Consider the following 12492-nt stretch of genomic DNA (forward strand, 5'->3'; position numbering starts at 1 on the left):
CGACCGTCTCCAACAAGACCAAAGATATATCTTCTTTACCTATGCTCCGACGCCTACTTCCCTTATTCTTTTATCTTTCTTCTGAGGTTGCTTTCTACTAAATGTTCACACACTGTTGGCTGTACCTAACTACTTTCAACGAAAACGTGTTCCAGACAAGGAATCGAACAGTCAAGCACTCGTGCAACTTTTCGGGAGGCCCGCCCGGGGGCCCAACACGTGAAGCTCTGGGCCTCGCGTAGCCCGATTTCCGATCCAATGGGCTCGACTCGAGGCCCATTCCAACCTCCGCATCTGCTCAAGTCAAGCCCTACTCCAGTCCACAAAGCTCGAGCGGGGTCTTCACTCCCAGCCGAGTCAAGGAGGCTCGGGGTTTTTCCATCTCTCTCAGTCGTCTCTCAGTCTCGACGCCTTCTTCGGTTTCAGCCCGATCGCCGATCTGGTCGTCGCCGCTGCCGTCTTCGTTGCCGCCGTCGCCGTCGGTACGAGCCTTCGCTCGATCCTCTCCTGGTCTCCTCCCGCATCGAATCCGGTGGTGTCTCGCGCTTCGTCGCTCGCTGATCGGGCTTGTCTTCTCTCGGCATTTGCAGGTATGGCGAACAACCGGATGACTGGGCTTCTGATGCTCGCGCTCGCGGCTCTGTCGATCTGCAGCGCCGCGTCGATCTTCCGTCCAGTCTCGGATTCCCACCGATCCGCCGCTCTCGAGCTGTTTTCGCCCGCCGACGGCTCCTTCGCGAGGTCTGCTTTCCGTCGTTCCTTTGTCGTTTGGTGATTGGTGTAAAATCCCCGCCAAACTCTAGATCTGCTGCTGGTTTTGAGTTCTGATGTCGTTTTCCCTCGGTCTCTCTCTCTCTCTCTCTCAACCTGCCGATGGTTGCTGGGGAGCTAGTGAAAAATCGAACTTTGAAGTTCCTGTGCTTTCATTGTTTAGTTCGGTTGTTATGGATTCGCAATCTATGTGTAAAGCGAGTAGCTGAACTTTCACTGGAAATTTCAGCTTAGAAGAGGCGTACGAGGCATTACGGACATTCGAGATTCTCGGAGTTGAGAAGAAGGGTGATGTGAGCGCCGCCACTTGTCCTTCCGTCACATCGGTTCTTGGTTCGTCTTCAGCTCCGAAAGAGTTGTTTTACGCCCTGAAAGTTAACAGCATCTTGAAATGCAATGTGGACGACGCCTCCTTTGAGGTATTTCTTCGCTCTTTGCTCCTTGCTTTTTGCCTTCTCTCTTTCTCTCTGACTTCCCAGTCGAGGGATGTTAAAAATTCCTTTTTTTGAGGCTTAATGATTTTTCTCTTTTATGGAGGTCGTTGCATCAAGGCTTAAAGCTGTTGTGAGTGATGCAAGTTCGTTACTTGACTTCTACTACTCAATTGGTGGACTTCTTCTAATCAAGGTAAATAGTGAATATTCTGGAAATCCATTCTTCATCGATTGGAGGCATTAATTTTCATTATTACACCCCTAAGGAAGATTTCAGCTTCAATTTTGGAGCTTTTTCATCTCAAGCAAACTAATTCTTCCTTTGTCGTGAACATTTCTAGGATCAAACTTCCGGAGTTGAAGTTCTTCTTGGTGATGCTGAAGGAACTTTTCAGTCAATCAAGGTATGTTGATACCCTTTGTAAACCTCTGATTAAAAGGAACTGGACTGTCTAAAAATTCACTACAATAATTAGGCTCTTAAATATCACTATTCTGTAGATTTTGGGTTATGTATATGGGGTGATTCGATGGATGAGGACTTCTTGGCTAGACCCAAAGTTTTATATGCTTCATTTTCTTTGCCTTCTTTTGTAAGGAGATCCATTTTGACATCAAAATGACCCTTCAACTTAGTAATGGCATTGTTTGGTAATGTACTTTAATCTTCCAATTCATTGACAGGCTCTCAGCCAGAGTGATGGAAGGTGGCGCTATAGTTCCAGCAATCCTGAATCTAGCACGTATGCTGCAGGTAAAGATTTTTCCTGTCTCTGCTTTACTATGTCAGACTTTTCTTGTGTTTAGGATCTAGCTGTCTTCTGTAATTACACTTAGTTTGATGATGTTTTCTCTTGTAGGATTGGCACTTGAAGCCCTTGCTGGTGTCATTTCACTGGCTTCACCTGAAATCAATCCGTCAATGGTGATTCTACCTTACTTCCTCTGAAAAGGCCTATAATAAATCTGAATGGGGAAAATACGTATTTACTGATATCTTTATCTTCCCAAGTCTTTATATCTTCAAAAATTTCTAACTTGATGTTAATGAGCTGGTTAGGCATGCATTATGATCTATAATTTTTCTCCTTAGTCAGGTTATGTATGTTTTATCTAAGTATGCATCTTTTGGCTTTCCCAGCAAAACAAAAAAGAGAGTTTAAATTTAAAAGATTATGAACCCTTTGTATGACTTAGATGTCGATATTTATCTGTTTTTAAAGATGTGAGGTGCTTACTTTGGATAAAAGTCCAACCTTGCATGCCAAAACAAAAAGTATGAGGTGAAGGCCGAAAAAGGATTATTCCAAACACACCTTGAATTCGAGCTCTTAACTAGGCATTCTGTTTCTTTCTTTTTTCAATAGTTTCCCTGTTTGGTTTGACTACTTTATCAACTTAAGATAATTTAAGGAAGAGATATACTTTGATGTTTTAGATGGACATGAAATTTTATTAGATGATTATTTACTACATGAATTTATCACATAGAAGTTCAATTTTGTGCTGCTTATGAATTAACATAATTATGGTGTCGTTATCAAGGGTTGATCTGTGATTGGTACCTTAATTGCTTGAATCACATAGATTGTAGGATTGGTGAAGTGTCTAGATCAAATGTAGACGACAGTGATACATGTAATAACAAGAATAGGGCACAGTTTTTGTTAGCTTCTGCAGGATACGTTCAATGAATTTGGCTATGTTATGACTATTATAAATCATCCTCAGTAGTTTGATAGACTCAATTTGAAATTGATAGAATAATGTGGTGTTTAGTCTTGTACTTACATCATCAAGGGTTTAGATATTTGATACCTTATATTTAACTGTAAGAATCCAATTAATCAGACATGTTGACTAGTATGAAAAAAAAGGCTCTCTAGCTGTTGGTAGTGTCAAAAGATTGCTCAGGATTCTGTCACTTGAAATGTTTCTATAAAGTGAAAAGAAATTCAAAAGTGCTACTAGATGGCCAATTTTACAGCTGCAAGCTGATAACTGCCTATTTATATTAGTAGGTCGATCTATGACATAGATGTGTGGCATACACAGTTGTTCTGCTTTGTACTGTCTGTTCTTGCTATATACATTTTGCTTGTACTGGATGAGATCGTTCTTTGTTTAACTTTCTGTTTGATGATAGATCCGCACCGTCAAGAATGATATAGTGAAGCTTTTCGACAGTATTGAAAAATATGGTATGTCTGATTATCATCTCTGCCTCATCCTTCTCATTTGAAAGTTAAGTTGTACTTATTTCTGCCACTTGATCCAGATTTTTCTGTTCATTTAAGTTGTACATGGTCTATGGATACTTGAATATCTTCATAGTCCCTTCATTAGTTCATTGGATAGATGACATCTAGGCAAAGTGAAATTAAAATCTGAAGACGTTAATGACCTACACATAATGGCATTCGTTAACAGATGTCTCTAATCTACTTGTAAAGTCTACTGAATATTCCAGTGAAAAAAGTCTAATAGTTTATAAAAATAATACTTCACAGAGATGGCAAATCAGTAAAGTACAGTGTACGTTCTTGTTTCACTCAACAATTAGACATATTATTAAATGAATGGTGATCCTTGTTGTAGATGATGGGACCTTTTACTTTGATGAGAAAGTTGTTGATGCACGTGAACATCGAGGTCCGCTTTCAGTAACCTCATCTGTCATTCAAGGGCTAACAGCATTTGCATCTGTGACTTCGGAAAGTATAACTGTGAGTTGGAGCTCCTTATGTCTTGTGCAGACTTTGTCAAGTAAGTTTCAGTGAAAATTTGTCTTAATGCATACATGCCCCCTTTTCCTTTTGTAGCTTCCGGAGGACAGAATATTGGGTTTAGCTAAATTCTTTCTTGGGATTGGAATTCCTGGTGATGCCAAAGACTTGTTCAATCAAATTAGTTCATTGGCCTGTTTAGAAAACAATAGGTAAGTGTCCATGGTCTGGACATCTTTTATCTGCTTGTTCCCTCTCATTTATCTGCTTGTTCCCATCTCTGATGTAACTCCCTCCCTCCCTGCCTCCCTCCCTCCCTCCCTTGGATTTCCTTTCGTGAATCTTCATAAACATATATGATCAGAGTTATAGCTACTGTATCTATATTTATTGGTCGGATTGATAAAATCTAGATGGAAGATGTTCATGAAATGATCTTGGTTAAGATGCTCTCTATAAGTTGCCGTCAGATCATGAAGAAAATATAATTAGACCAGAGGACTTGCAGTTTTATAGAGCCTTTATTGAACAGATGGGCAAGCAGATCTGATTATTCTTTTTTATAGTTTGCAGTTTAGATATGAGACAAAACAGGATCTGGGATGTTTCTATGAAATAGAATTTGAAGTGTTAATTGAAAAGGAAAGGAAAAAAGGAAAATACAATAGGGAGAAAGTGGCTCTTACATTTTAGTGATAAGAAAACAATTGTGGATCTGATGGTCCTTTGTTTTGCTTCTCTTTTTGAACTTTCGGAAGCTTGGCACCTGTCTTATATGCTCTGCATTTGTCAGACTGATTTTAAGTGGCCTATGATTAAATTGATATCATCATATTGGATTTCATGTACAAGATTCAGAGTAAAACAATATAATTCAGAAATAAAGAATAGGTTGGGAGAAATTTATCTGTGGTCTGTTTCAGCCAGAAATTAACATGAATGACATATGACTCATGCTCTCTGTTTCTTTTACAAGAGCTGTATTTTGACAGCAACCTCAACTTTAATGCCATGATGGGAAATGCATAAATGAAATTTTCAAAAGTGATTAGGAAGAAAAATGCATATGAAAGTTTTATGTGCTGATGGACCCAGCATAAGTTGAGCTTACTATCCTAATCATGTACATTTTCTTTCACTGTGTGTGCAGGGTTTCCATCCCCTTGATTTTATCACTTCCAAGCACAGTCCTTTCCTTGACAAAGAAAGACCTGCTGAAGGTCAATTTCTAGTGTGGAACTTTATTATATGCGTACCAGAAATGAACAGAATCTATAGTCCGTCATCAAGCACAATTTGAGCCATCTGAATTTCTTTTCTCCTTTCTGAAAAACATGCTTTAGACATCTTATTAGTTCTGAATTATTGCTTCAGAAATAAGTCAATCAAAATCCTTTTGATGAAAAGGATCTATACGTTTGCAAATGCCCTCAGTTAATAGTAGTGGACTAATGGAGCTAGTCTTATGGAATTTTGACGTAACGAGAGAATTGTCTTGATCATATAAATTAAATGTAAACATATCTGAAAGTTGAAAATGGAACAAGCAAATTTACAGTATGTATAATCTAAATATCAGGGTTCCCCGGGAAAGGAAAGAAGGGTTGAGAAAAGAAATGACTGAGAAAATGAAGTTGATCAGTTGAAATTGTCCCTGCATATAGGCAGTGCTTGGACCTAGACATTGAAATTGCATTTTTTATTAGGAGAAACTTAAACGGGGACTATTAAGTTTGTATTTTGCATTATGTTTCACAAGGGGGTCATTATTGGCTCTTACTAAACTAGCCCCATTCATAAAGTCAAGAAGATAGTATGTTGGCCATGTTGGGGAAGATGATTTTCTTTTTAATCTTGATCTGGCCAGATGTTCTACATCTTAGGGGAAAGAAAATTTTGAGAACCTTTTAAATTACTGCAAAAGTGGCAGTGGATTTGAATTGGTCTCTGGTTGACTGTCGAAGCCTGGTTCATGCTATCTCTTTTCTAACCTAACTCTCCTTGCGACCTATGATGCCCACATTAGCTGGAGAGAAGAAAATGCCAAAAAAACTTTTAATAAGATACTGAGATTTTTATTCAGTTCTGACAACTAAGTTCTCTCGGTTATTATCAATCAACATTAGGTATTGACATGCGCAAGAAAGTCAATGAGCTGGGAATTCTCATGATGTATGGAAGTCTGAATATGCAATCAAATGGCTGATCTGCAGTTTATTGCTTTCTTAGAATTCCAAAATCTTGTACTGGTCACTAGTTTGGGCTACATGATTGCAAGGGACCATCGTGTGCAGTAAATTATGACATATCTCAACAATACCATCATATTCCTGCAGCTTTGTTTATGTGGCCTTTTTAAAATCATGATTCTTATGCTTCTAAGTAAATACAGGTTAAGGTAAATACTGTGCTTGGTTCAAACTCTCCTCCCTTGAAAGTGAAGCTGCTTCGAGCTTTCAGCTCGGTTTCGAAAGATGCTCCTGTTATTGAGAGTCAGGTACAGTTGTACTTCTCTTTTTCTTGGTGGTAATAATGCTCCTCTGGCGCCAATCGAACTTATGGTATGATGTAATGCTGTTTAGTTTATTTTCTGATTATTTAAATTAACAATGTAGGAACTCAAGTATGATCCGGGGAGCACATTTCACAGCTTGGTATTCCCTGAGACCATTGATGTGGGAAGTTACATCTTCGTTTTTGAGGTACCTTTCTTTCTTTGGGTAGATGAGTATTGATTTGGTGGCAGTGGATCCTAGAATCATAATGCATCAATCCTATGTCCCACAGCTGGCACTTCAAGATTCAGAGGATGTGAATACGTATGCTACCGGAGGCCAAACTCAAATACCTATTTATATTACTGGAGTCATGAAAATCGAGAATGCTGCAGTCGCAGTGCTTGATAGTGATCTTGGGACTGTGGATACCCAGAAAAGGTTGGTCTGCTGCATTGTCAATTATGATCCAAATGCCTTCAAGTAATCTTCTCACTGGAAACTCTGGTCCTAATGATGGGGAATTGTTGTCATGAAGTTACTCAGTTAATTCAAACCTAGTTGTATGCCAAATTAGGTCTCACTCTTGTTTCCAATCAGCTAATCTCTGGTGGGTTGGAATGTGTATATTATTATATAACTTTCAGTATGATTTCATGAGCTTTTAGTATAGATTCCTCAGGAATGAACTTACATATGTTTAAATTTTGGACTACATTGTATCTGAACAATCGTGTGAGATGATCCATAGGGCCCACTTGGATTAGTGGGAAAGGTTTATTTATTCTTTTAGACTGAAGCCATTGCTATTTGGAATTGGTTTAATTATGCAAACTTCCACATCAAGAATCTGCTTCGTATCTAGTTCTTCAAATTGAAGTTGAAGGGAGTTAACTTGATGTGTTTGGATGTATTCAGCCTTAATCTGGATCAAGAAAATGATGTCTCATTGTCAGCAAATCATCTCCAAAAGCTGCGACTTTCCTTTCGGTTGAGTACTCCACGTGGTCATATCTACAAGCCTCATCAGGTCTGCTACTCTACTATTATTTTCTTCTGTCCTTGAACAATATTGCTTGGCACAGAATGTGGATTGACTACTTTTTGGATGCAGGCTTTTCTCAAGCTGAAACATGAGACAAAAGTTGAACACATTTTTGTGTTGAAGATCTCAGGAAAACAGTTTGAATTGGTCCTAGTTAAGTGACGTGTCTTCTCTCCTTTATATTCCTAGCGTATGCCTATTTATCATATTCCTAGCGTATGCGTATTTATCATATTTTGCTAGATGGTAAGCATGATTTGCCATTTGCATTGTCATAGAAGAAATTGGCGAAGATGCTACACATGCAACTGCCTGATCTCTTAATCTTTGTTAACATGAGGTTGTGAAATTTCATGGAAAAAAAGTTATTACAGTGACATCTAGACTGCACTCTTCTTTTCGGTTGCTCTTTGGCCATGTTCAATGAAACAGGACTTACATATAAATAGAAATTCAGATTGGGTTCTAGACTATATAGCTAGTTCCCTACAGATTTAGTAAATTGCTTGTGGTTTAGGAAGTTTGTCACTTTTTGCTGACTGATTGTACTGCCATGTAGGATTTCCTGGGACTGGTTGAGAAGTTCTTCTATCTCTCTGGTAGATATGACCTTCAGCTAACTGTTGGTGATGCTGTTATGGTGAGAATGGCCTCTTCTCGCGTATACTACTGCTGATTTTCCTAGCAAAGCGAGCCAATACGTGTGTAATGATTTTTTCAGGAGAATTCTTTCTTGTTGCCCATCGGTCACGTTGAGTTAGATCTGCCAGAGGCTCCTGAAAAGGCACCTCGCCCTCCTCTGCAGCCAGCTGATCTCTCTTCAAGATATGGTCCCAAAGCAGAGATTGCCCATGTCTTTAGAATTCCTGACAAACGTCCACCTAAAGAGCTCTCTCTTTCTTTCCTGGGTCTTTCCCTCCTGCCATTACTTGGGTTCTTTGTTGGGGTTAGTTTTCCATATCCCTCTGCATCTGCATATTTACAATATAATAAGCCTAGTTTGCAGTTTTGCACAACCAAGTTAACTTGATCATTAATTGATATTTAAATAGCATGTCTATCTAAGCAATGGATACAGTTTTCCCCTGAATTGTCCTTAAGGTATGTTAAATTTGAGTGTAATATTTCTCAGGCATTTAACTTTCTTTATTGTCACACTAGTTTGTTGGCTTGCTTAGATGTTTCATGTTGAAGTGGTTAGTATAGGCTTTTAGGGACACTGGAAAAAAGTAATATAAATGCGATCCTTATCCTGAAAAGCTAAACTTGAAGCATAAATATCTCACCCTTTTTGTTGGGGTTTTCTGATTCTTATTTTTTGTTTGTACATTCATATTTGTTGTAGGAACTGATAATTTCATCTGGTCATCTGCATTTGTTGGAAAGTTGGCATCTTGTCCTCGTACTCATTTTTTAGGCAACTGTTACTCATCTCATATTACGTGTAGGGACTTGCTTTATTGCCTGTTTTCTGGGTGGCTACAAAATTCTGCGCACAATAATGATAAACAAAACAACGAATAAATGATGCAATAGTTGTTTAGAATTTTCTTTATTCTTACTGATATAACGCACAGGTGATCATCTTTCCCTCGTACATCTCCTCGGTTATGATCTGCAATAGTTTTTTATCATTTCATCTTCCTCTATGAGCAAATGGATGTTGACATGCTTTATATCTTTGACAGCTATGCCGCTTGGGGGTGAATTTGAAGAATTTCCCTTCTTCTGTTTTACCTGCTACATTTGCCATGCTATTCCACGGTGGCATTGCGGCAGTTCTGTTGCTGTACGTGCTTTTCTGGTTGAAGGTCAGTCTTTCCCTTCTGGCATCCATTAGGCTTATTCTGTCATTTGTCCTTGCATTATTATGACCTTTTTCTCTTTTGATGTCTCAAAAACAGTTGGATCTGTTCACAACGTTGAAGGCCCTTGGTTTCTTGGGAGCATTCCTGATCTTTGTTGGACACAGAACCCTCTCTCACCTGGCCTCGACATCAGCTAAGTTGAAATCGGCCTAATAGAAGTCTCGTAATATTCCAGGAATAATCCATATGGATAGAGGGAACATGTGGTTTGTGATGGATACTGGATAGGAGAGCTATTTAAATTTTGCAGGCCTCATGTAGTTGAGAATGGTGCTGATAGGACGAAGCCGTTCCTGAATTTTTCTTTACCTAATTATTACAAGGAACAGAATCACGTAGTTTTGACATCTTTGTAGACTTTTAGGCCTTCAAGGAAAAGTCTAAATTTGGCGGACCCCAAGATTGGCCACTTTTTGGTATGCTGTTTGTGCAATCTTTTCTTGCTTGGATGTTATCATCATCTGTGCAAATTGCAAACCCATTAAATGGGTGGGTCAAATCGGTTAAGAAAACGATCCAATCCAAATTGACCAATTTTTATGTAAGTAAATTTAGTGGCGAATATCTGACTCATACTTAATTTATACCTGATCTATATTATTAAAATATTTTCATATTTAATTCAATTTAGAAAAGCTCATACATAAACAAAGGTGAGAGCGCAGATTGAGTGAGCGCAATATTGAAAGAGTGAAGGGAGAGTCATGGGTAGGATCTAAGTGAATTGCGATTTCATTTAATACCTAATTTTACTGCTTTAAACTCATTTATGATTTATTTATTGAATATAATTAAATTATGTGAAAACTTAGCCTATTAATTATGGGTCATGAAATGAGTTTATAATCCATTTTGATAGATCTAACGAATTGGGATTGAGTTATTTTTATAAATTATCAAGCACTCAAAAACTCATCCGAAGAGCCATTGTAGCAGATGCATTCTTTATGAGGGTGTCTATATAGATTGGAGAGTGAAGTTTGACACTGTTAGGTCTAAGATGTGATTTTAGCATAAGCTTTCTTTCATTGTCCTCCTGAAACTCTTAACTCTGGATATGCAAAGGTCTACACGTATGAGAAACCTAACGATGGGATGCTTGGAAATATTCCATACATTTAATCAGTATAACATTTTCTATGATGTTGCATATCTGAGCCTGGGAGATCACTCGACTAATGTCATTGGTCACGACTCATTCGACTGGAAGTTTCGATAAAGTTATATTTGATGAGAGACACTTGTGGAATTCAAGGGCCGATGAGATTGTTTCTGCTTGATGTTTTAATTGAGAGAAACTTCAAAGAGAATGATTCATCGCACTCTCAATTTAGCATGATTCACGCATAGCATATACGTAAGAAGATACCGATCTTGGGCCATAGACGTATAAGGTCTGTTTTACAGGAGAAGCAAGTACTCTTTTTGTTACCTTAAATTAAGCCTCATACCTCGGCGCTCCATTCCTAAGAAAAAAGAAAGAGAGACAAAACTGAATCAAAGCCGCTTCCATGGAATGCAATTCTCTTTGTTACTTCTCGTTCATTTTTTGCTTTCCACCATTATGATCTTTCCATGTAGAAAATTGAAACTGCATTTCTCTTTGTCAGCGCGTCTTTAACGTTTTTAACGAGTTATCTATTCACATATTAACGTTCATTTCACTTTTTAGATTAATAATATGATAAACATATAATAAGTCAACTTTGAAAATTTATTATGTAATTTGAATTGATTTCTATTAGTGGATTTTATGGATAGTCATTATCTTATTTCGAATGGACCTTTTAAATGATTGAAGTTACATTGGATTTCAAGAGGAAAATAAATCTAAACAAAATGTAATTTATCATTTCAAATTAATTGTAATATTAATTGAGATAATAATAATAAAAAAAGAATCTTAAATCTATTGAACGAATGTCAATTCAATTTAAATCATTTTAATTTGATCAATTTAGTCTTAAAACTTTTGATAATTTGTAATGTAGTTCTTTCGAACATGATAGCTAATTTTGGCTAGAAATCGCCGATATAAACATTTTTTTTTTGTAATTTTTTAAAATTTTTTTTTTTATTTTCTGATTACTTTCCATGTTTTCATCCATCAGTTGCTAGGCCTAAGCGATGGTTGGTGGAGGTTGCCCTTACTAGCCTTGGGCAAGTGTTGCCCTTGCTATCTCTATGAAGAAGAAGAGAAGAAGAAGAAGAAGAGGAACAAAGAAAGAAAAGAAAAAAATCAATTCTTTAATAAAATTGTAAAAATCATCAATATCAATGCCGATTGTGCCATGTAAGAGGTCGGCATCCATTTTGGCAATTTTAGGCTAAAATTGGCTAGAAGAACTATTTTGATAAATTGTTAAAAGATTTAGTACTAAACTAGTCAAATTAAAATATATGAGACTGAATTAACATCCGTACAATAGATATATGACTTTTATTTAGTATTTTATTCAATTTTTATCTTTGTATATAAATTGAATAAAGAGGCATCTTATATCTCATTTTTGGTGAAACACATTCGTAACTACACTTTACCATTCAAATTAATCGTATCAATCTCATCTATTTTTTCAAGCTCAAATTTCAAATGAAGCAGAGTTCAATAAAACTATTTTCATTTCCGCTTTCTTATATTTTACCCACTCTTGGGAGCTGCGGTGGGGATGAAATATTACACTATTGAAATCAACATGAGAAAGTGAATGGATTGGATGGGAATATTTTACGATATTTATGTCATTGTTTGGTGAAGGAGAGGTCGGCGATGACATGGAAGCTGCATCAACAATTTCCAATGATCATTGAATGAAAGGATTATATTGAAATTTTGAGTAAATAATTGAGACTAAATTGATAAAATTGAAAGTTTTAAAATTGAATTGACATCCATATAATAGGTTTATAACCGATGAAGTGATTTTCCTTTTGGTAAATTGTCTTTGGCACTTGAAAAGATCTTGCATCAAGTTCTCTATTTTGACCAAAATGATCAGGTTTTGGACCTTGAACGCTTTGCCGAGAGGGTAGAATTGCGAATGAAATGTGGGGGCAAAGGGCTTAAGGCCGATCAATCAACGTGCAGTGTCAATGTCAAGGGATTGTGCAAATCTTCTTGAACCTCGCTTGATATGAATATCAAAGAAACAT

General features: G+C 37.3%; 1 protein-coding gene across 1 annotated transcript; it reads left to right on the forward strand.

Annotated features, from left to right (window-relative positions):
- The first annotated feature begins 338 nt into the window (after positions 1-338).
- On the forward strand, positions 339-9758 carry LOC104426567 (dolichyl-diphosphooligosaccharide--protein glycosyltransferase subunit 2). Its single transcript, XM_010039671.3, has 20 exons — positions 339-482; positions 591-741; positions 1001-1190; positions 1309-1398; positions 1547-1609; positions 1890-1959; positions 2066-2130; positions 3352-3406; positions 3804-3931; positions 4028-4143; positions 5082-5151; positions 6324-6428; positions 6547-6633; positions 6719-6867; positions 7345-7456; positions 7541-7624; positions 8031-8111; positions 8193-8417; positions 9160-9282; positions 9376-9758. The coding sequence occupies exons 2-20, from the start codon at positions 593-595 to the stop codon at positions 9490-9492; spliced, it is 2079 nt and encodes a 692-aa protein (XP_010037973.2). The 5' UTR covers positions 339-482; positions 591-592; the 3' UTR covers positions 9493-9758.
- Positions 9759-12492: the final 2734 nt, after the last annotated feature.

This window comes from Eucalyptus grandis, chromosome 11 (assembly GCF_016545825.1).
Source record: "Eucalyptus grandis isolate ANBG69807.140 chromosome 11, ASM1654582v1, whole genome shotgun sequence".
NCBI lineage: Eukaryota > Viridiplantae > Streptophyta > Magnoliopsida > Myrtales > Myrtaceae > Eucalyptus > Eucalyptus grandis.